This window comes from Sturnus vulgaris, chromosome 6 (genome assembly GCF_052056855.1).
Source record: "Sturnus vulgaris isolate bStuVul1 chromosome 6, bStuVul1.hap1, whole genome shotgun sequence".
In the NCBI taxonomy this organism is placed as follows: Eukaryota; Metazoa; Chordata; class Aves; order Passeriformes; family Sturnidae; genus Sturnus; species Sturnus vulgaris.
Window position 1 is genome coordinate 26,752,794 of NC_142248.1, and position 24,053 is coordinate 26,776,846.

Genomic DNA, 24,053 nt, shown 5'->3' on the forward strand with positions numbered 1-24,053 from the left:
AATGACTGCATACCGAAAAAAAAAAAAAAAAAAGAAAATGGCAAGACCTAGGAAGAAGGGAAGCTGCAAGGCAGCTACAGCATAGTAAGCTGGGAACCTGAGAGCTCTAAAGACAAAGCCCTTTCCCTTGAGGGGAAGAAAATCTCCGCTCACAAGACACATAAAAAAGCAGACAACCCTTTTTCCAGTGACTGCCGCAGCCCTGCAAAGCTGTGCTGGCAGCCAGCCTATTTGAAGAGATTGCAGTTTCAAAACAATGTTAGTCCTGACTAGTTCGGGGAGGTGAGCATGCTCATATGCACAACATTGCTAAGCAAATAAAAAAGATAACAAGGTTTGTATTAAATTACACTAGTTACCATTGGTAAACCCATGCTCCTGTTGGAACTGTGTAGTATTTTCCCCAAGTGGACATAGCAGCTCTTCACTGCACAAACACATCTATCTCCAACTCACACACAGCTGCCAATGCTTAAAAACAAACATCCAGTGACACACATGTTCTAACCCATTTCTAAGAAAATAGGCTACAAGGCTATTAAAATAAATGTCAAGAATAATCTAACTGGGAAAAAAAAAAAAGCAAAACACAACAACCCTCCCTGGGAAAATAAACCATTTAAATACTTCCCCATTACAAGAAGGAATGAAAGCACAATAAGTGACCACCTGGACAAATAAATTAACTTTCATCATTTATTCAAGCAAACATTGGGCTGTACCTTAAATAACTGGCAAGTATGGGGGATGGGAGCACTACTGTAAAATATAGAAAGCAACTGAATCTCTGTGCATGAGACTCACTCAGCAGCTCCCTTTTCCTCCTCGAAAAAAGGTTACAACTTGTTTGTCAGCTGTGGACATCTTCAGAAAGATAAAAACCTACGGAATGGGTTCAAAGAAATGCTGGCTAATATGCCCAGACTGGCTGCTTAATGAGCCAGAGTAAAAGAAAAGGTCACATGGTTACAAAAAACCTCCATACAACAAACACCCCGTAGCTATGGTTAACTTTAATTAACTGCAGTATTACAATTCACTTCAAGCTTATTTTCCACCTATGTCTACTGCACCTTTCCTTTGCCTGCAAAAAATCAAACTGATTAGTCTCATAAGTGGGCTTACATTTCAAAAAATAAGAGCTTCTCAAAAACGATTTGAAATTTTTAAAATCCACCAAATGGGTCTCTTTCTAGCTATAACTACTGATAAAGGACTAAAAGATTACAGGAGTGGTTCTGTTTGTATAAATTAGGGTATTCACGCTTCCGTGGTATAATTAAATGTTGAATAGCCAGTAGTTCTTCTCTTTTAATGGCAGTTGCATTCACACACGAATATTACTTGTCCCTCAGTTTAAACTTGAATTTCAACCATGTGTAAATTTTTTTTTTCTCTGCCAGTCATGAGCTTACAATGTTAGCCCCCCATCTCACAATTTAAAAATAAACTGCTGTGTGAGAATTGCATGCTTAGAAATAACTGAAAATAAGATCAGTACAAATCCATACTCTAAAAAACATGTAAGTTGTATCCAACAATTAACACAAATCATAAAGGCTGACTCTAACAATTAACTCAAAATATTCTTTTTCTGCATTACTTCTTTGATCCATTACATAAGAACACTATGTTTGGAGATTTTTAAGCACTAATATATCACTCGGCAGAAGAAAAATAAATATATATATACACACACACAGTCATTGTCTGAAATCACAGATATAGTGATGCCAAATACTAAATCTCAAAACATAACAAATCCCACCCCCTTCCCGCACACATGAAACAGCCAGAGTGTGTATCTATACAAGACTGCAAAGATCTGTAGGCACATTAAGCATAGAGTGTCAAGGCTTCTACCATCCTTCCCATCAGGAATACAAATCAAGTATGTATTAAGACCAAAAGCAGATACCAAATGCCATTCAGACTTTCCTTTATATAAGTATGGGGCTTTGGAGAGGTGGATCCTTACTATACAGTAAAACTAGGAGCTCATAACCTATGATACTGTTGCGTTTGGAACAGCTCTATGTTCTGCTGGTCGAACTGCAAGGGATTTCTGCAGTGCTGTTGGTTTTGTTTCTGGTTTTCCCCTCTTTCCTCCATTGGCCTCACTGGAAAGGACAAAGTTCACATTAGGTTTGTTTGCATTTTCTAGCTAGCATGAGGCCTGCGTTATTTACTTTGCCTGTTGATCACTTAACAGGTATTACACTGCTCCCCTATCTCCAGAAAATGCCAATGTCACACAGAATAGTTAATTATACAAAGAATCACATATAATCATTGTCAAAAAGAAAGCATTTACTTCGGTGCTTAAAGGAAGCTTCCTTGCCTCAAAACCCAATAAAGCCCCTGAACTGTTCATCAATTCAAGTTATGAAAAGCCGGTGCCTAAATGGGGTAGCAAGCCACCAGCTGCAACACCAACTGCAGAAGCTGTTATTTCATGCTATCCTTTTATTGCTCTGCTCTGCTACAGTCCTGCCTTACCATGAGTTTGTGGCTAATGTCAAACTTTGACAACCACTCTTAAAATCAACTAAAATTATTAACCATGTGATGCTGGGGCTTTTTTGTGAAAAGAGGGCTTCATTTTAAATCTCAAGCCTTGTTAAATTGGGCAGGCAATGTATGCGTCCTGTACTGCAAACAGCTTGCAGCTGGAAAGCTGGTGGGGGGGAGGAGAAGGGAGGAGGAAATGAGATGCAGGAACAGTAAATAGAAAATGCTTAGTCAGCAACCGTTGCTGCAACTTTAAAGGTGAAATGTAAATAGGCACAGTGCCAAGATTTAAGTAAGTTCGATAACACCATCAACATCATCAGCTTACTACATATAAGTGAAAATGTGCATACAAGTGCCACGATTATCACAACGAACTGCAGACTCTTGGTATAATGGAGACCTTGAAAAAGGCAACATGGCTTGCGCATAATGCCTAAGCTTAGAGAAAAATAAAACTTGCTACTCAAGAAGTATTAATATCAATTGAATTTATTACAATTTACTAAGCTCCAAGGCACATTACAGTGTTCTGTTAACTACAGAAATGTATAAAGGACAAACAGAGCATGTTTCTCATGTACAGCATTTTGCTCTACTGTTCAAAAGCATCCGTGCATCAATAAAAGCAAAAACAAAAAACACATGAAGATTAAAAACGTTCAGATCAATAGAAACAAACTGAAACATTTTCCTTACAAACTTGCAACAAAAAATGCCCTCCCCCCACAGCCACCCCACCGTTTTTCAACGAAAAAACAAAAACGAAAAAAAAAAAAAGTGAAAGACTAACACTCAGGGCTTGTAAAACGTAAGCTGTCACCATTTTTGTAGCAATTTTTTAGGCATCAACACTGGCCTTGGCAAAATTTTTTTTTGTCTTTTGTGTTTTTCTTCTTCTTTCAGAGAAGTGCATACATTTACAAAAATACACACCAGCAGCAGGTAATCGCTAAGGGCTATTAACTTTGTACCTAGCCAACACACTGCCAAAGAAATGAGAACAGGTATTATGTAGTAACCAAACAATATTATATTCTGTTTAACAAAAACCAGCTCTATCCTTCAAATGAAGAAGAGTACATACCTTTGTTTCAAAATATAGAAACATACGACGAAAATAATGTCTATACATAAGACTAACTTTTGCAGTTTGTTATATTCACAATTCTACATCTTCAGGAGTCTGAAGGGATTGGATTTCTTACTCAAGGGTCTCTCTCCTTTTTCACTTTAACGTCCCCAGCTAAAATGGTCGCGATCTCGCCCTGCATAAACGCCCAAGGCACATTGGAACCGACTAGGGGGCATTTCTCTCCACTGGGGCAGTAGACTTCGCCAGTCGCCCCTTGGGCCTTGATGCTCTCTCTGGAACAAGGGAAGCAGAACTTGTGGCTGGGCACAGAGGGGCACTGAACAAAGTGGGTGTCCTCCAAGCGTTCGTGGCAAATGGTGCAGCACAGGGGCCCACTGTTGGCCATGGGGGAGTCCGGAATGTTTTGGGGGTGCACTTGGTCCATGGCGGGGTGGGTGCTGGGGGGAGGAGGGGCCACTTGCAGGTTCATGTCCCCGTTGCGGGAGGCCAGACGGCGCTGGCCCGGCACCGAGGCCGGCGACACGGGGCTGCTGCTGTTTCTGCGGGTGGACGTGGTGGAGTGCACCGAGCTGCCGTCCTTGGGCGAGTGGGCATTGCCCAGTGTGTCGGCCACCGACATGAGTGCGGCCATGGGGGACTGTCCGTTCTGGGGGGCGGACTCGGGTGGCGTGGTCCGGTTGGAGTGAGGCCCGAGGGGCGGCGGCGGCGGAGGGCCCCCGCCGTGCACCGCCCCGAAGCCCCCGGCCGACATGGTGAGCTTGAGCGCTTCGCTCTGGCTGGCCATCCACTGCTGCCGCTGCTGCTCGTCGCTGAGCTTCAGAGCCCCCTCGGCCGAGTCCGAGGGCTCCGGAGAGGCTTTCCTCTTGCGCATCGCCCCGCCGCCACCGCCGCCTCCGCCGCCGCCAGGTCCCCTAGAGGCGGCGGCCGTGCCCTGCGCCCCGCCGGCCCCGGCCCCCGGCCGCGGGAGACTCACCAGCGCCGTGGGCAGCATGGGGCAGCTGGCGTCCAGGTAGGGCTGCGGCAGCATGTCGGCGCCCACCAGCTCCTTGAAGAAGCGCACAGACTCGGGCAGCAAGTCCCCCAGGAGCCGCCAGTCGCCAGAGCCGTGCTTCTTCTCGTACTCCAGGTACTTGAAGCCCGAGGAGAGGCCACGGCCGAAGTCCTTCATACAGTCCTGGTACATCTGCTTGGCCACACCGGAGGCGCTGGAGAAGACGGTGCCGGAGCCGCTGGGGTACTCGATGAAGAGCTTCAGCTCATAGTCCATGCCCGGCTTGGAGACGGCGTCGAAGGCAAAGACGCGGCCCAGCAGGGCGTGATCCTTCTTGAAACGCACCTCGTAGGGGGTGCAGCCGGCCAGAGTGAGCAGCGTGTCCCGCACAATCTTGGGTTTGCTGGCCCACTCCTCGGCCCGATTCCGCAAACTCTCGCTGAGCTCGGCCAGCGCCTCCGCGTTGCGCTGCTTCTCCTTCAGCTCCCGCTCTTGGTCACTGCTGGATACCGAGCCCGGCCGCTTGCCGCAGGCCTCGGAGGACGAGCCACTGCCTCCCCCGGCACCGCCGCCGCAGGTGCCCCCTTGGGAAGAGGCGGAGGGAGCGGGGGGACCCCCGCCGCCGCGGCCGCTCAGGCCCCCGTGCGGCGGAGGCAGCGCCACGCCAGAGGCGGCGGGGCCGTTCAGCAGCGTCTGCGGCAGCAGGTTGGGGGGCACGTTCATCTGAGCGCCGGCAGCTCCCGGTGGCAGACCAGACACGAGCCCCCCGTGCGCCCCGCGACGGGAGGAAGAAGAGGAGGAGGAGGAGTTGGGGCTCTGCCGGTTCAGCTCCGGCGGCCCATCCTCAGGCGGCTTGGGGAAGCCATTGGGCCCCCCCAGCCCGTTGGGCAGGCGGGCGCCATGGCTGCTGCCCAGGCTGCCCGGCGGCGGCGGGTACTCGAAGCGGCTGCGCTGCTCCGCCGCGGCGGCGCTGAGCCCGTAGCGGTCCAGGCTGGATTGGGTCAGCCCCGCCGAGGCCGCCTTAGAGGTGGCATCCACATGGTTGAGCTGCTGCTGGGCCGCCGCCGCCGCCGCTTCTTTGGCGGAGAGCGTCACTGTCTTCACGCCGACCGGCGGCGGGGGGCCCGGGGAGCGACCGTCCTGGAAGCAGCCGTGCGCCCGCTTCAACTGCCGGGCCGTCTCGATCACGAACTCGATGCGGTCGGCGCCCTCGTAATTAACGCAGCCCCGACAGACGGGCTCCGTGAAGTCCCAGATCATGGCCCAGGGCATGCGGGGCAGATCGCATAGGTAGCATGACTGCCTCCGCGACGAGGACACCTGCGCGGCGGACATGGTGTTGCTGGCTGGGGAGCTCCTGCCGCCGGCGTAGGGGCTGGCTCAGTCTTCCCCCCTGGGCTGCAGGAGTGGGTGGCTCTCCGTACCTGATCCTGTTGCCTGTTTCAGGAAGGGGGATCGTCTGCTCTTAATTCGCTCCTGCTGCCGGAGATGGCTTCTTCTACCTGGTCCTGCCGCTGCTGCCCCAGTGGGGTGGGAGACGCTTCCACTGCTCCTCCGGGGGGCTGGCTGGGTGGGGGTCGCCTTCTAGCCGCTTCTGTTTCCCTGCGCTCTCTAGCTCTCCGCTTGCTGCTGCTCCTCCTCCGGGAGGAGGCGGAGGTGCACGGAGGAAGATGGGGGGGGTCACCTTCCACCCGCCACGGCTGCCTCGTGAGCTTGCAGTTCGGTACGTGCTGATCCACCGCCGCGAGCAAGACAGGGGCACACACACACGGAGCTGTTCGGTCCCGGCAGCGGCGGCTTCCCTGAGCGCCGGCGGAGCTGTGCCAGTCCGGGAGAAGCAACAGCGGCGGCGGCGGCGGCAGCAGCGTGGCGAGCGGCGCCGCCTGCTCCTCACTCACATCCTCGCCGCTGCTCGCAGTCCGAGCGCGGGGTGCTGCGCGCCGCCGCGTGTGGCTGCGCGCCCCCTCCGCCGCGCCGCGCTCCCCCCGCGCCGCGACGCCCCTCCCCTTCCCCGCGCCGTGCTCCCGGCTCGGCTGCACCCGGGCGGGGCCCCGCGTCACCGCCGAGCGCCCGCGCCCCGCTCCCCTCCCCCCGGCCGCGGCGCGGAGCCCACTTGTTGCGCGGGGCGCGCATGCCCGGCGCGCTGCCCGTGCGCTCCCCGGCGCGGCCGCAGCTGGAGCGCGGCGGGGCGCGGGCAGCCTGCGCTGCCGGCTATGTTTGGAAACTTGAACGCCAGATCGCGCCCTCACCCTCCTCCCCGGCCGCGCTGCCGGCCTCCCGGCGCGGCACCGCGGCCAGGGCGCGCATGCACAGTCGTCGTCGTCGTTGTGGTGGCCGTGGGCGGTGGGGTTTGTTTTTTTTTTTTGTTTGGTTGGTTGTTGGTTTTTTTGTTTGGTTTTTTTTTTTTTTTTTTTTCCTGACTGCGCTTTCTAAGTTCAGATGTCTCGCTTTCGGGATTTTGTAAACCCGCGGTTCGCCCCGCTTTGCTTCCGTGACGGCTGCGCGGCTTTCTGCCACCGCGACTGTCGGTGGGATTTCCGTGCGCTCCGGCTGCTGAGGCAAATAGGGGATCCCGCCTTAATATCCGATTTCGTGTTTCTCTTTCAGTGATCTCAGTGACAGAATGACACAGTTTTTGTAAGCCTGTGACTGCATCAGAAGCTCTTCCACTTTTGATTTGTTTAAACCAGCCATGTTTGCCAAGTGTTTAAGGTTGGGCTGGGAAAGATAGTGCTGAGCATTGCTCAAGGGTGTAGGAGAGGCCAGGCAGGTGAGTAATCGCTGTGATCTCATCTCGCTAATGCAAAGGGACATAGGATTTCCCCGGCGTTGTGAGAACACACGGCTTTTTTTTTTTTCCCCTTTCTTCTATTTCCCCCTTTAAATAGCTAGCTAACATTTGCATAACACTGTTAACACGCAAACAACCTCGGTTCATGCAAATAAGCCGAGAATTCATTCCACTGGGAGGAAAACAAAACAAAACCCCCCGAAGCTTGCCTTCTCCCGCCCGCGATCCCCGAAGTTGCCCGCTTCCCGCCCGGCCCCGTGGTGCCCGCGCTGGCCAGGAGGGGCTCTGCAGAACCCGCTTTTGCTCTCGTTGCAGTCGGCGGCTGTTTTTGCAAACATCGACATCGCTGCCTGAGTCCAAAGAATAATAAACTGTCACTGCGGGGACGCGATTCGGCCGGGACCCGGCGCGGTGCGCTGCAGGCGGCCACCGGCATCGCGTCACTGGCGCGCAGCCGGGCGCACGGTGCCCGCGGAGACAGCGCGCAGCGGGGGGAGAGCGGGGGAGGGCGGAGGGGGGGGAGTGAAGCGCTCGCACGCTCGGCGAACGCGGAAATTCTCCCCGCTATGTTGGATGGATTTCTTTCTTTCAATACCTCTTCCTGATTCCTTTGTTGCTAGAAACGCCGAAACCCCCGTCCATTGCAGGTTTCCCTCTGTGCTTTAAAAGGACTTAGTGTTTCTATGGAGAGGTGCCACGGCTCCCTTACTCCAGCACGCTCAGCAGACATGTAGCATCGACGAGGAAAGAAAGATACCTTCTATTCTATTAATAACGTTTTGGAACTGACACGACAAAAAAAAAAAAAAAAACAACCCGTCCCTTAAATATTTCATTTCATATCACCAATACGTGTCATTTCCATTTTTAGTTGTCTAAAGCATTTTTTATGTGTCTGGTTCTAATGTATAAAGCTGGCAAATGAGTTTTATTATACATGTGTGGAATTATTTTATAAAGAAGGCTAAATGGAATGCACACGTTGAAGTTGCAGAAATGGTAGGATCAGATAAAATACAGTTAGAAAATCAGTTGTAACAAAGTGACTCTTTTTCAGGGGAAGCTTGTAGAAGCAGTAAGTAGAGATAGAAAAGTATTTGAATTATGTGAGTCTCCTTTATGCAAATTGGCTGAAGAAGATGCGCTAAAGGGGAGTGAATTTCACACTTAGAAATTTCACACCTAAACTGTGGACATTACAGAAGCTTCACAGAGGTGTAGCAGATGAAAGCTGGTCAAAGTAAAAGTCTTTGCTTCCAGCCACAGTGATTTAGTGATGGCTGCAGGATTTCTACATTAATATGTCTTTACTTGACTAAACAAGCATGTGTTCCCTCTGATTCATACTGGAATGTCAGCTCCTTTCCTATCCTTTTACTCCCCCATGACGATCTTCATATGAGGAGCACAACTGGGCTGTGGTAAAAGGTCAGCCTCTGCTTAAAAAACTCGGGTTGAGAGAGCTAAAGCTTTCCCTTCATCCCGCATGTCTGGGAATGCAGAACTGCAGCATATTCTGACTGTATTTCAGTACCCGGGTTACACAAATCCAACACATGACAAGGCACTCCATGTGCTTGAACTACCCCTCACCCTGGATCCTCACTCTACTGAATCCTCCTGCAAGAAAGCCCTTTTTTGGTAAACTCACCTCACAGGAACAGACTTCTTGGCTCACAAGAGCGGTCTTTATAGTGGGTGTAAATAATAATCACTTTAGATATAATCTAGCCTCAGAAAACCATTTACAGGTGCTGTCAACTCCCTATATAGTTTGTGAATAGAAAAAGCGAGAGATTAGCATCTGTGACCCGACCAAACTGCCTTTACTCTTACTTGCAGGATACACAGTTGAGGAAATATGTTTGTCTTTCCGTAATGATTAAACTTTGATTTAAACTTTGGTCGTGGGCACGTACTGTACCATTACGCAAGCAGCAGTTAAGGATGAAGTGTCAGCATAGCAACAATATGGCCAGCAGCAGCAGTGATCTCTGCAAAGCTGATTGATGAAGAGAACTGCAATGTAAATGCAAATAAATGCCACGCTGTGGCACCTTCACAGGGAACGACTTGTCAGTATCAATCTAATCTGGGTAGGGAAAAATAGATTGAATGGTGGCAATGTAACAAGCTTCCCATCTATGGCAGCACTGTCCTTGCGAGGGTAGCAGCAAGCTTTCCTTCTCACCTTCTGCCTTTTCTCTCCCATGTGAGTAATGGGACAGGAGCAATCCAGATCTGTCTTGATGGATTTATTCTAAACACGTCTAATGTTTATTTAGCTCTGAAATAATCCAGGAATTAATATTACTTTTGGAGGAGGCAAAGAGGGAGACCAAACAATGAATCCATTCAGGTGTCTAATCTGGCTAACTGAAAGAAAGAAGCGAGCAAACAAAACATAGAGTAAGAACCCCCCAAACAGTAGATTGTTTAGTGAGATGAAGGGGGATGCAAGGAGGAATGGAGCTGCGACTGTGAACAATTGCTACCCAGCTACTGCATTTTGTGCAGGAACACAAGTCAGCACTGTGGATGCAGCATTAGGCATTCTGCAGAGATTGCCCAAAGTTTATGACCTGCCAGTAATCCCAAGGGACACGGACTGTAATTTTCACAATCAGAAGTGAAATCTACTAATTCCTTTCTTTCAGTCCTAGCATAAATACTGCCATTTGATAATCCCTTTCCCTTTATTCCTATGACCATCTCTATTTGAAAGTACACACATGCACATATGCGTCTGTGTAACAATAAAACGGCAGGTGAAGCATTGATTTAAATGAAGGAATCAAAATGATCATACAAAATACAGTGTGCAGAAGCTGGCCACTACCTTTCCTAGTGCCACCAGCAGGTACGGAAAGCAGAGTGCAACACACCATGAAGGACGAAGTGACAAAACCCAGGTGGCCTGGCTGCACCCCAGGCACTACTCCATGCCACTCCCAGACATAAGCTCCCAAAACACGGGAGTTACTGTTGATCTGGATGAGAGAGGAGTACTGTGGATTATTGATCAGCAGTCCAGTGTTAATTATGCAGAATATAGGACAGCCACAAAGTTTGCAAGCAATAATAATTAGGAGCCCATGATCTCAGCAGCTTGGGAATGAACAGTCTGGTCTGGCTCTGAATGCTCACAGCCTGGGAATATGTTTAACTCTTTCCTGCTTGCTCAACAAAGTTTTGGCACTGATTATTGCAGCCGACACAGCAGCTGGCTCTTCAGCAGGCACTCACCTATAGAAATGGCTCTTTCTTTACTAATCAAGACAACAGCTACAGCTGGAAAAAAATACAAGAACGAGAAGGGTAGCGCACTCCAGAAAGTGTAATTTACATGGATTTACCTCAGAATAGCAAATAAAATCCATCACAATCAAATGACTGGCTTCAAAACAATGCAGAGATTAGCAGTGAACAGAGCACTTGGTGGTAAAGAGAGTGTGTTCAGCAAATCAAAACACAAACACTTCAGGAAGAAGTTGCATGATTTTGTCAAATTAAAAGTTAAACAACATTGTCTTCTACTAGAAGCTGCCAGGAAGTGTCAAAACACTCAGTTACAAAGAATAGGAGTAGTTACATGTTTCTGTTTATCATTTCAGTTTTCATCTCATTATAATTCTGGGTTTTTCCTACCATTTTTCAGGTAGTGAGCCTTGCTGACATACAGAGTTTATTGCGTTCCCACCTAGGAACTCTTGGAAGACGCATTTCTTAACGGACATCGCCTCTCTTTTCCTCTGCTTTTGCCGGTCCCATTTCCACAGCGGTGCTGGAGCGTGGAGCCGAGGGCACAGCGGGGCGGGGGCTGCCCTGCCCTGCCCTGCCCTGCCCTGCCCTGCCCGCGGCCGGGCCGCCGCCGCCCCACGCGTGCAGCCGCGGCAGCTCCAAGTCCCCCGGCACGGCCTCCCGCTTCTGCCCCTGGACGCACTGAGGGGTCCCTCTTTGAGACCCGCCCCACACTGATTTTTCTACAGCTGTCTTTAAGGTTTGAAAACTTTAAGGTTTGAAAACCTGCCTGGGAACCTAGATTTCTACACGTTAATCTTTGCCAAATCTTACAGTGCAAAATAAAACACCCGTAATTCATTCTCCTCACTCTGCAAGGGACTAGCGACTGGGCAGTGTGTTTTAGTCTGGGATATGCAGACCTGGGGCCTTCACTGTTGTTATTTTTACTTTTTCCTGGACTGTTTTCATCTTACATCCTATGGACGTAGTAAACAGTCAACAACAATGAATCAACTGAATCGGTACATTTTTTAAGGCTATTCCCACTGAGAGCCACTTGCACTTTCGTGACAGTTAAGAATCTGCCAAACATTAGCTTAGTTACCAGCAGTATAGGCTCCTCCCTCCCTTCACCCCATACACAGATTGTTTATCAAAACGTGCTGCCAAGAAAAATATCCCTGCTTTTGGCCTCCACCAATGATTAATAACACTTGAGAACTGAACAAAACTTTACTGTGTTTTCCAAAAAATAAGGGAGGTGGGAAAGGGGGAAAGAAAAAGAAAAGAAAAGAAAAGAAAAGAAAAGAAAAGAAAAGAAAAGAAAAGAAAAGAAAAGAAAAGAAAAGAAAAGAAAAGAAAAGAAAAGAAAAGAAAAGAAAAGAAAAGAAAAGAAAAGAAAAGAAAAAGAAATCCTGACAGTATCTTAAGTTATCTCACTCAGCATATCCTCCTTTTCCTTTCTAACTAGGCCATCTGAAAAGACCAAACATACTTTTTTTCCAAGACCGTGTTACAAGTGCTGATTAATATTGTTATTGAAAGAAGGATGATATGGACAGAGGATAATGGTGAGGATAGAAGGGGGAGTTGGGGGCAGTTTCTTTTATTAGCACATATCAAGATGAGCTATGGGGAGAAACCAAGAGGAAAAAAAAGATCATTTACTTTCTTTACAAAGACTGTTGGTAAAATTCCTAAGGGAGACTAAGTGCTAAAATTAACTGTCTTGGTGTATTACTTTTAGACACTACTGCCTGGGTGAATTAAGTCAAATCTTCAAGCAGCAGCCAAAGATAGCTGCGAGCTGAAAAAGAGGCTCTACATTTCCTTATTTTTTTTGGTGAAACTCACAAATTTGTGGAGATTGTCTTTGCTCCAGGGTTTTTTCATATCTCTCTCTCTCTTTTGCCTTCTGGGCTATTTTTACTATTTTATATTTGGCATTATAAATGTGTTTTGTAATGGGAAGGCAAGGTAAGAAACAAGCAATTGTTTAGAAAAACAGGAATGTAAAAAAATGAGAATGAATCCTTGCATACCGTATCTATTTATGTGTCTACATACATGTGAGAGTATACACATGCATGTACGTAACATTAGGTATTTTTCATTACTCTGTTCTTCAAAATACATTAGTTAGCAAAAGATAATAAACAGCTCTTGAACAGTGGTATATAGACTAGTGAAAACAATTTACTGAAATTAATGATGCTGGATTGAACCAAGCCTTCCTCCCTTTGGAATTAGTGCCAGACATAGTTTTCCTGAACCCTGTCCAAGTGCCTGAGCGACAGACAATTTTCATTCTATTTGTGCTAAAGGCTTATGACTAGTGCTGGAAAATGAAGCCCTTGCCCTTGATCTCAGTGCAGATTAAAAAAAAAAAAAAAAAAAAAAAAAAAGCAGAACTGTGCCAATTTGTTTCCTCTGCCAATAGAAGCCCTTGTGCTTTGGGTAATGCAAAACAATAAAAAGTTCAATGAAAACTCTCCACCGAAAGGAAACCCACCAAGAGCCATGTATCTCTGCTACACTTATCAGTCAGTTTCTGAGATTCTCACAATGTCATCAAAATGCAGAGGGTAAGGGCAAAAAATAGTTACCAGCCAGCAACACTGTCTTATTTTTCTGTTTCACATCTCACTGCTATGCATTTGATAATGACTGCTAAAAAATACTCCACTGTAAATAACCACCCTCTCCCTTCTGCTAACACCAATCTCCCCACATTCAGGTACTGCATGTAGATTTAGGGCTGTGCAGCCCCTGTTGTCTGAGCTAATTCTGTTTCTAAGGGATGAAATACACATTTGACATACACACCCCGAGTTATAAACAGTGGCTATACCGTAGTGCTGTCAGCCAGTTAATCTCTGATTGCTTTTTCCTAGATTATTAATAAAATTAGAATCCCAAGCCGAAGGCGTTTGCTTTCATTGTACAGTCTGCACTTGTGACATGGTACATGTGGAAAATTTTGAGTGCACTGCAGTGAATGGTCTGGGGGTTAGTTTTTAGCTTCCGCTAAGTACCTGGCAGGCTGCCATGCTGAAGGATTCTGGGAACTGAAAGGCTCCCAAGTACAAACTGCCAGCATTAAGCAGTCCTGACAGCTCTGCTCCTTCCACACTTGGCAGCAGTTCAAAGTGCTCTTTCATTTGAAAGGCTGGAAGGCTGCCATGTGCAATGCAGATTTGCTGTGCCTGCTCTCATAAGGAACTGATAAATGCCGTTGCTGTTGCCATGGGGACAGGAGGCTATCAGAATGGCCTTGTGATCTGCAGCCTCTCAGCTCTGCAGGTTTGGGTTTGGGGGTTTTTGGGTTTTGGTGGTATTTTTTTTGTTGTTGGGTTGGTTTTTTTCGTGTGTGTGTGTGTGTGTGTGTGTGTGTGTTGTTTTTTCCTCTCTGAGATGGTGAAATAAATGTTCTAGAGAAGGTTAACTCTTGAAGGACAGGAAGCGCTGATTTGAAAAGACAGGGTGAGCCTCTGTGCGTGGCTCCTCCGAAGTGCTGGGAACAAGATTAACACATACCTGCCAACTGGCCCTATTCGGGAAGGAGTGGCCCCAGGGTATTTTGTTTGTTTGGTTGGTTGGGGCTTTTTTGAAGGCCGGGAGGATAGGGAGGGAGGGAGGAAGTGAGAAGGAAAGACCTCCTTCTCCCAGCTCAGTCCCTTCAGATTTCTCTTCTAGCTCAGGATCTCCCAACATAATTAAAAGGCCATCCTCTTTCTTCCCCCCGCTATCCCTACACAGAATTTTCAGATGCTGTGGAAATGAATTAATTTACCACTGGATGTTGTAGCATGCCTGGTGTCTTTAGCTCTCATTAACATCAGTGGACAGCTAGCAGGATTAGACCCATTATGTGCACTCCACATGTGGTTAGTGTGAGTAAAAAGAATGAACATATAAGTGTGATATAAGACTGCGTGTTTAAGAGCAATCTTAGTGATGATGCAAATACTGAGAGTGAATCTCAGCTTGTCCTAGTTCCCAAGAATAAAATAAACACACCTTTGAGCTATGCACAGTTTGAGTGTGTGTATAGATGAGTGTGCATATCCACTTCAGTAAAAGTGTAGAGAAAAATATAGGCAGCAAATATTATAGTCAGAATTTACACTCATTTCCCTATGTTGTCTTTTTTTTTTTTTAATGTTATTTCTTTTCATCTCTGCTACAGCAATAAATTTGTTTTCTCTAAAGACATTTTGCTGCAGCCTAGTAAACTGAACTCTGTTTAACCAAGGCAAAGTCTGAGCATGACATCATAGCAGGGAACAATGGAGTGCATCACTGCTCTCCCTGACCATGCAGCAAACTTCAGGGCAGCATTTAAAAAGGTCAATATGGGCATGCATCTATGTTTACAGACACATGTAAAATGCAATATGCATTCAGACAGTGGCACAAAAACAGCAAAGACAAAGCACTGGGGGAATTTTGTATATTCAAGTATTAACAGTCTGAGAGCTTTGTTTAAACTTGGGGGAAAAAGTCAACCACCCCCCATGTGAACAAATCCTCCCTTCCTTCTCTAAATATGGGTCTCTGCCTTTCTGAACTGTATACTATTGTATCTTTCCAATATATCTGAACAGTGTTATATGAAATGAAACATTGAAACAGCATTTCAAGCCATATTCAACAGATAATCTGGTTAACCACCTGCTGGTTAACCTGTAACTTTTTAAAATAAACACCACCAGTCTTATTTGACTTTCACTCCACTTTGGTTTTACTTTTTTTTTTTTTTACTGTGCTCAGTTTTAAAGCCTTTTGGTTGTGAATGTGTTAATCAAAGATTTGAATGAAGAAAGTAGTCATTTGGAAACATACAAGAGAGAATTTTTAAGGAGTAACAGAAATACACACTGTGTGTATACACACACATATCCACACACCCCCTTTACCTTTTCTGAATTCTCTTTTAGCTCATATTTTCAAGCAAATAAAATCATATGTGATTCTAAGTTTTGTATCTGACATCAAATCCATATGGTTAAAACAATCAGCATATTCAAATCAAGATAAATTCTACTTGAATACATTTACAAAGCAGTTTCAAAATTACAAACAAGTCTGTATTTCATAAGCCTTTGCACCATAATGAGCAAGGCCAAAGGAAATATTTCTTCCTGATTGCTTGGGATTATTATTTTTTTAAAAATGTATGTGAAGTTAACTGAAATATCTTTACCTGATTCTCTCTGGGTTCTTGCCTACGGTTGTCATGGTAATTTGATAATTCTGGCTTGTTCTCTCCAAATTCTGTTTATCTCATTGGATTTCCTGATTATTCAGAAAACTCCTTTGAAAAACCCTCCCATTTCTCTCCCTCTGCTCCCATTCTGGCTCAATCCTGCTTTTTTCATTCATTTAGCATAAAGGAATGTGTACTATTTTGCTACTAATCTGCTAGAGTGAAGTTGTTTGCTCCACTTACCTGGAAATGGAGATAATGAGATAAGCATACATACTCGAGCTCTCCTTAAATTATCTTCCATAGTCTATGATAGGGGATAGAGAGGAAATGTGGAAAGATAACTGCATATAGATTTCTTGCAAAGTACTTGGATCTTAATCCTATAGATATTATTTAGGGTTTAACTGCTGCCTTTCTGACAGCAGAAACATGTATTTAACTGTTGCCTTTTCAAATGTGACAGACACATTTGTACCTAGAACAAGAGTCAGAATATATTCTCTCTATCTGACAGAGTAGAAGCAATATTTTTATTCAGGAGTTCAGGTGACAATTTATGCCAAAAGACACAAACTGATCATGCTTTGAATGCACCAGTGAAACTCAAAGGAAAATGCACACAGCTTAGTAATATTTAGCTCCATGTGTAGTTACAAAATGTTTGTCATTGATGTGTGCATATTTTAAAAATAGTCTGTGTTAAATTATGTATACAAAATATACATGTATATATTATAAATGTATACATAATATATATGGATGAAGGTAAATACAATTGCTTTTTTGGGGACCGGTATTCTTCAGTTCTTCCCCAGACAGTACAGAATTCTGTGATAAAAGCATGGAGTACCATTTGTACCTATGGTACTTTAAATAATTTGCCTGAATATTACATCTCATCTTATTACCTTTCATATTCTTCGTACATTTAGCCTCTATGCTCTTCAAGAAAGGGTATTTTATTTTGCTGGTCAATACCTCATACAACTAGAACCTGAAATCATAAGAATCTCAAAGAATTATTTCAAGGCAAGTAATTCACCATCATTATGAGTCATTACTGAAACTATGGTCCAATTTATTACAATTCTGACACAGTAATTTCCGCTTTACACTCTCTTTACAATGTACCAATGGAATCTGCAGTTCCTCTGAATTAAAAGTATCCGTATCAACTAAAAGTACCTGTAGCAATGAAAGATACAAATTCTTTGTGTGTGGCCTCTTTTGCTTACTTCTTTCTTTCTTGTACTGTAAAGCACATTTGGGATTTCTCACTATGTCCTTTTGATGGCAACATGCTGTGGAATCTCCTAAACGCAATAAGCAGTCCGACTGTGACAGCCCCTCTCTCCCAATCTATTGCCATAATCGAGGACATCAGTGACATCATCTGACAGTCTGTGACATCACCCTGTGAATCACAAGACTACCAAAGGTTGCTGTTGGTGTTACAGGTGGTATTTGTCATGTGAGTGCAATGTTCACACTCGATTTTAACTGTGAAAATGCTAAAATGCTAAAATAACTGTGAAAATGTTAAAGTAATCCCTTGGACCTATAAATTTATTTTGAATTTTTTCAACTGTATAAATCCTATCATCTTCTTACTTTGATTTTCAAGTTTTTATTGTCAGTAAAATAAAAATTACATATTTTATCCCATTCCTATGTAATGAAATAAAGCAGCAATGAACACATTTTCTCTTACCTGCTAAAAATCCTCTGCTTCTGCTACTCAGCAGAAAAGGTTTCAGTAGATCACATGTAGGACATCTAATGTTAAAATATTCTTAAATATACTTTAAATTCCTGTTTATTCATGTATTTCTACAATGTAGACACTGCAGAAAGTCAATAGACCAGACACTATATACTTAGCACAAAAATTATGCCGTCTCTTTTCTGAAAAGAAGACTGAGCAGGGCAATGGTTCTATCTTACATTCTGCTAATACCTAATTATTTTTATGAAACATATCCAGTAGCATTTATTATTTAAGTAATCATAAATATTTACAAAGAAATTATAGTCTTGAAAGCAACCTACATGCTGATGCTTTTTCTCTTTTCCTAGAATGTTATTTGTTTACATGCCTGCTAATTGTTAAAATTCAGTAATCTGTAGTGATCTTACTTTTATTTGTGTAAATTAGTAAAGTCTTGCTGCACAGATTATAAAGGCTTTGCCATGCAATTGTACTAGGCTCAGCTATTTCATTTAAAAGTCAGTGTGCTCCAATCCAATTTTTTATTACTGTTATCTTCAGTTCTGTGAAGCCTTGGAACATTTCCCAGCCTGGATCTACAGAAAAGTTTCCCAGGAAAATGTATAAAGAGCCTGTGTTCTGCTTTACTCTGCAGTGCCTATGTGCTTTTGGTGAGCTAGGTCTTTGAAGACCCAGCCCATGTCAGCCCAGTCAGGCTGAAAAATTTAGCAATTGAGATATTTTACAATCCAAAATCTCTTTTAAACAAAGGTGTGGTTTAGCAGGACTGACTGCTTCTGACCGCTTGCAGCCTCTTATTATTGCAGCTGCTATGATGTAAGGCTCAGTATGGTCGAGCTAAAGTAGCTGAGGCTCAGGGAGAAATGCTGAGAACAGCTGTTTTACTGTAAACATTAACAAGGGTTTGACTTCATTTGCAAGCTGGGAGCATTCACAGTTTCTGCACAAATAATACTTCGGGAATTTGTTCTAGATATTCACAGCACACACAAAAAAATTATCCCTTCTATACATTACTGCAGCTTTGAAAGAAGCAAATTGTCTAGAGAGAGATGCATTCCATTAAAATCAACAGGGAATTTTTCATATTAATACACAGCTTCACATAGACGATACAGACATACACACAGGGAAAGAAGCAATATTTATCTGCTTCAGCTATTTCTAAAGCTCCTATCACATTAGTATCTAAGTGCCAATTAGATACCAAAAATACTCAGTTGTAGCAGACACTGATGTCTGATGATTATTACAGAGCTACAAACAGAATTCTATCCAAGAGGGCAGAGAGGGATTTGAATGCTTTCCCCCTAGCTCGGTGCTGCAATTCATGGATGTTAGGAAACAAATTTCAGACCTCATTTCCTTCATTACATTCTCGAGAATGCTTTATTCTGAACCAAATGAAAAATCTCAGACGAAGTGACCTTTGCAGGGAGCAGGGGACATTCACTGACATCACATGCATCTGCATATGCACACACAGGCATACGGGCCAGATCCTCCAGACACTGAAAGCTATTTTCTCACCACATTATCACTGCAATGGAGTCTGTGAGACAGCTCAGCCAGCTACTTGCGCATCAGCCAGTGCAAAGCCTCAGCTGGTTTGCAGCCACTGCAGAGACTGCAATGGCTCTTCCTTTCCTGAGTCCTTGTGAAAGGCATACAGTGAAGAAATGGCTGGGCCAAGCCTATTCCTCATGGATTCCCAGTTACCAGAGTAGTTTCTTGGGTACAGTGGTAGCCCCTGCAAAATTCAGCAGCTCTGCTGGTGTTACAGTTTACACAAGGGACCACACTGGCAGGGAGACAGCCCTAGGATGATGTAAGGATGGCTTAAAGCTGCATTTTCACCACCCTCTCTGAAGCCTGCCAAGAACTGCTTGGCCAAAGCTTGGAGCCTGGGCAACAGTCCCTACTTACAGACTCCTTCTAGAAACTCCCCATATTAAATATAAAGCTATATAAATCTTCACTATCTTCTTCATTTGCTACTATTGCGGTTCACAGCTAAGTAGCATTAACTCAGCTGAGCCCTTTGATAAAAGACCAAGGCAAACTTGGAATCTAGAAGGGCTTGTTAAAATTCATCACTTCATTGTAAAGTTGTGACCATGCTGTTGGATATGGAACCTTCAAATAAGAAATAAAATTACCAATTTGACATGTGATCTTTTTAATGTTCCCAGGACATTTCCCACAAATCTGGAAGTATTGAATTTAGTATATCTCTAAAATTCAAAGCTAGTTAACTATATTCTGTTCTTAAACTGTTTGTGTTTATGCAGGATAAGCGGAGGCTTTTGTTGTCTGTCCTGTATTATAGTATTAATCTCTTGTGCAGTGAAACAGCTACTGTCTCCTCCTCCAGAGAGGCTATGTTTCTTCAGATCATGATTTGTTTTTATATTTTGGGATGAAATATAAAACTCTGTCTACCTGGTGTAGCCATAAATAACGCTTCTCTTGCATCCCTGTATACAGTGGGAAACAAAAATATTCTGGATGCCATTTATTTCTGACCCCAGGTATCTTTAAATCTCCAATTAGAGTTTCACCATCCATGTGTGACAATGGAGGCTTTGAAATGCACCTGGAAACATATCTCTCTTTTTTTCTTCCTTCCTTCCCTCTGACAAGATTTCAGACCTCTGGAACCACATCTGTTGTGAGTTACCTTTCCCTAGTCATCCTTTTTATTGTACAAATGTTAAAAAAAAATACTCAGTTGTTTGTCTAGATCTTGTAACCAAAACAAGGCCCCAGCTTGTCCTCTTCCACTGCCCATGCTTATAATTTCTTCTCAAGCTGAATGCTGAATGGGGTTATAGCCAGCATACTATTATGTTTGGAACCAGGTTCAGTGCAGGAAAATGATACAAATGAACCTGGGAAATAAGCTGCAGCTTGAGAAAGTAATAAAGCATGTTAGAGTGCTCATATGTAATTGGAGATGGAGGAGCTGCTTCCAGAACAGGGTCTGGAAAGGACATACTGGCACCTGTGTAATTTGTGAACCACTGAAGTAAAATTCTTTCCTCTGTGTCTTGGCAAGCCCAGCGATCAGATGAGATGCTGTGGCCTGGCCAAAAGAGAGAATGCTCTGGCACTACAGAAAACTCTTCTATAGCCAATTTTTCCTGGGCTAGTAGCTCTTCTCACCACCTCAAAAATGCTTCCTGAACCACCAGCCCAAGCTCAGTTTCTACAACTCAATGAAACATCTGTCTCCACCACTAGAAACATTCAAACAAAGAGTGTGATGAAGCACCTTACAGCACTGGGCCAGCAAAGAATAACCCTGCTCAAGGCTGGCAACACACACTCAGGCAGCTTTATCAAGGCATGGTGATTCTGAAGGGCACTGAATGCTCTTTGCCAAAGCTTCTTGAGAAAACTAGGTCCAAAAGTTTTGGTGTTCTATTAAAATTCCTATTAAACATCCCTGTAAGTTGAAACATTCAGTCTTGTTGTCTGTTCCCATTTACTAATCTCACTTAGAACCCTTCTTGCCTACAACGTACCAGGCAAATACAGCTGTCCACCAGAAAGCAGATAAAACCAACAAACTGGGTAACTCACAACACTGGCCCAAACTGTTTTTCCTCTGTTAAAAACAGGACTGTTAAGGTATTTAGAGACCTGAGAGAGGCTGATCTCTACACATACAATTTAATGCTATTGATTCACAATCCAAATTATAAATACATTTTAAAAAATTCACCCATTCCTCAATTCATCAGAAATAAAACTTCTTTTCTTAAATAAGTATGTTTGAAAATCAGTCTGCCATTTCTGGCCCTCACTGCTGTCCTGCAACTTATGTCACCATCATAGCCTATTTCCAAATGTTCTTCACACCAGTGAGACATCTCTGGTCATGAAGAACTGCACATATATCCTTTCCTAGTGCTCCCTAGAATGTTGAACCAGTCAGGTTTAAGCAAATCACTGCAAAACTGTAGAAGTTTAGGTCAGAAACAGAACCCCCAAAAAGCCAATCGTATTGCTCACATTGCTTACCTGCTTGTTCTAGTTAAAAAAAGGGGAATAGGTGGAGGGGAGAAATATTCCTGTGATTTTCCTCTAATATTTTTCAAAGTCAGGGTTTTTCTAAATATAATCCAAAACTTCATCTGTAAGGGTATGTATTTATTCCGGTCCAGGCAGTGTTTGGGGGAAACACATTAAACACCAAACTGTATCACAAATGTGTGTTTTTGTAGAAAAACAAGTCCAGTCTAGCTTGTTATCTGAAAATAGGGATCATCAAGCTTCTGTAATGGGAAAATGGCTGCATTCTGTAACAGTCAAAACAAAAATGTACCCTACTCAAAGATGAAGTCTGACCTGATTTTTGAAGCTTTTCATTTTAAAGCTATCCAGAAAAGCCAAAGGAATAATGGAGCACTTGTAAGAATGAATACAAAAAAAACATCAGTGCCAAATACACTGGGAAGGGAAATATGATAGAGACTGCGAATCTCTGAAATTGACTTCTGAGGTGATAGCCTGAGGATCAGGTCCAATATGGAAATTAGTTACTCAGAACTTCAATCCCATAGTGCCCAAGTGAAAGGTACTGGGTTCCTAGAGGGGAGTTTAGATCTTCTTGTTCTGTACCTAGATTTCCTGTACAGAGCATGGGAAAAAGTAGGAACCTCTGAGAACGGTATTCAAAACATCTGTTTCTGCATTTTATCCAGTGATTATTTATATGAATTATTTGAGAAGCAGGCCAGAAAGGGAATCTAAGGCTTTATCTGTCAGATGGGCACCTTAACCAGTAGTCATGCTTTCTCTTGCGCTTTCTCTACTCCCTGTGACCCCCCCTTCTCTTTCTCTGGACCAATGAACTTAAAATTCTTTTCTGCAGCATGGCACAGTTTCAATAGGAAGGGTGGAGACTGCCTGCCTCCAAAACAGCTTGCAATCTGGTGGTCAGGCTGCTCTCCTGGGACGTGTGAGTCGGAGTCTCCTCACGCACAGAACATTCCTGGTGCTCAGAGACAGGAAACAGTGAGGGTGCACTTGAGAACTCACCTTTTATTTTTTTTTTTTTTTTTTTTCTTTTTGGTAAACTGTAGCTGCTATGATACAGATAATAAAAGGAAATATTTAACAATAACCATGAGAATTACCAACACTTATAGACATCTTTAATCTTTGAGATTCCAAAACAAACAATGGACTATGCTGAAGCAACTTTGCCCTTTGGACTTCACAGAAGCACCCAAGAATGCAGAAATGGGCTTTGCTGTACTTCTTAAAATGTTGTAATGCATGTTTTTTTGTGAGCTAGACTAACTCTGTAGGCTGAGTCAGAAGAAAATTCTGCTTGCACAGTATCCTTTTCTGTCCACTCTGAGAAGATTTGTTAATACCATTTCAGCTTTAACCTTCTTCAGCTCCTTCTGCTCTTCTTCAGCAAAATTACAGCAGTTGTATTTAAGCACTGTGCAGGACCTCAGAGGGGTCTTACCCACAGGTATGTACATTTAAATCATGTGGCTTCCTATGAGTTTATCATCTCCTGGGGCATAATGCAAGCAACAGTGCACAAGCTCAGGCTAAGACATGAAGAAAGCTACTTCAACTTGCTCCTGGAAGTTCAGGACAGCGCTGAAGGGAGCAGAAAATAAAGCATGTTGGATTTTGTCCCAGACAGTAAGAATGAATAACCTGACTTCCATCAGCATACCATGGGATCTACTGTAGCTATAGCTATGGCCAGTTGACTGCCAGGTTGTCTGTTTCACATGGATTTGACAGTTTTTCAGGTTGATCCACTTTGAATCTACTTTAATTCCTACTCTATTTAAACAAAAGAAAAAGAGGAGAAATTTCTCAGCCTGCACAGCTCCTGCTGGCAAAACTCCACAGAGCTCATAGAACAGTAGGAAGGGAACTTTCCAGAAAATGGATAGCTCTTTTTCCAGCCAAAGCAACACTTGCTGCTCAGATAATGACAGCCAGTCAGTCTCAGGCTTTCTCTGTGCTGCAACCAGACAGGAGTCTTAGCAGGGCAGGTCCTGTTTCCAGGGCTACTCCATCATCCCTCCAGCTCCTGCACTTACATGAGATGAAGTTATGATGGCCCTTTGCCTTCATCTGAGTCAGCCTTTCTGTGGCAATTGCTGTGCATTAGCAGACCTTGTATACTGAAGGAACATGAGCCAAACATATCTATAATTTTTTGACTCAGGAAGTTTATGTAATGCAGGAAGTTATGGTTTCCCAAGTCGTTTCCATAAATAGTGTCTTTGGTGAGCATTTTGCTCCTCCATGACCCAATCGAATCACAGCCAGTTAAACTATAAATAATTTCATGTCTGTATTTAAATGTTTTGCTGAATATGGGCCTAGGTAAGATGTATTTAAAGATAGAAAGATTTATAAAATTATGGATTGGGAACCTTTGTGTATACCTTAAAAAAATAACAACTAGTGATATTTTTCTAATAGCTTCAACAACAT

General features: G+C 44.1%; 2 protein-coding genes across 2 annotated transcripts in view; one reads left to right on the forward strand and one right to left on the reverse strand.

Annotated features, from left to right (window-relative positions):
• Window positions 1-2,985: 2,985 nt before the first annotated feature.
• Window positions 2,986-6,475, reverse strand: IRF2BPL (interferon regulatory factor 2 binding protein like). The gene has a single exon (XM_014869793.2). It carries the CDS (start codon window positions 5,931-5,933, stop codon window positions 3,720-3,722), a length of 2,214 nt encoding a protein of 737 aa, XP_014725279.1. The 5' UTR covers window positions 5,934-6,475; the 3' UTR covers window positions 2,986-3,719.
• A 7,435-nt stretch (window positions 6,476-13,910) lies between these two features.
• Window positions 13,911-24,053, forward strand: part of CIPC (CLOCK interacting pacemaker) — a 59,069-nt gene continuing 48,926 nt past the window's right edge. Inside the window, exon 1 of the mRNA XM_088167404.1 lies at window positions 13,911-13,935. The gene's annotated coding sequence lies outside the window, so the exon portion shown is untranslated. The remainder of the gene's footprint in view (window positions 13,936-24,053) is intronic.

What these genes read in the sequence shown, in the direction of transcription:
- IRF2BPL (XM_014869793.2), bottom strand. Translation starts at nt 5,933, where the DNA reads ATGTCCGCCGCGCAGGTGTCCTCGTCGCGGAGGCAGTCATGCTACCTA.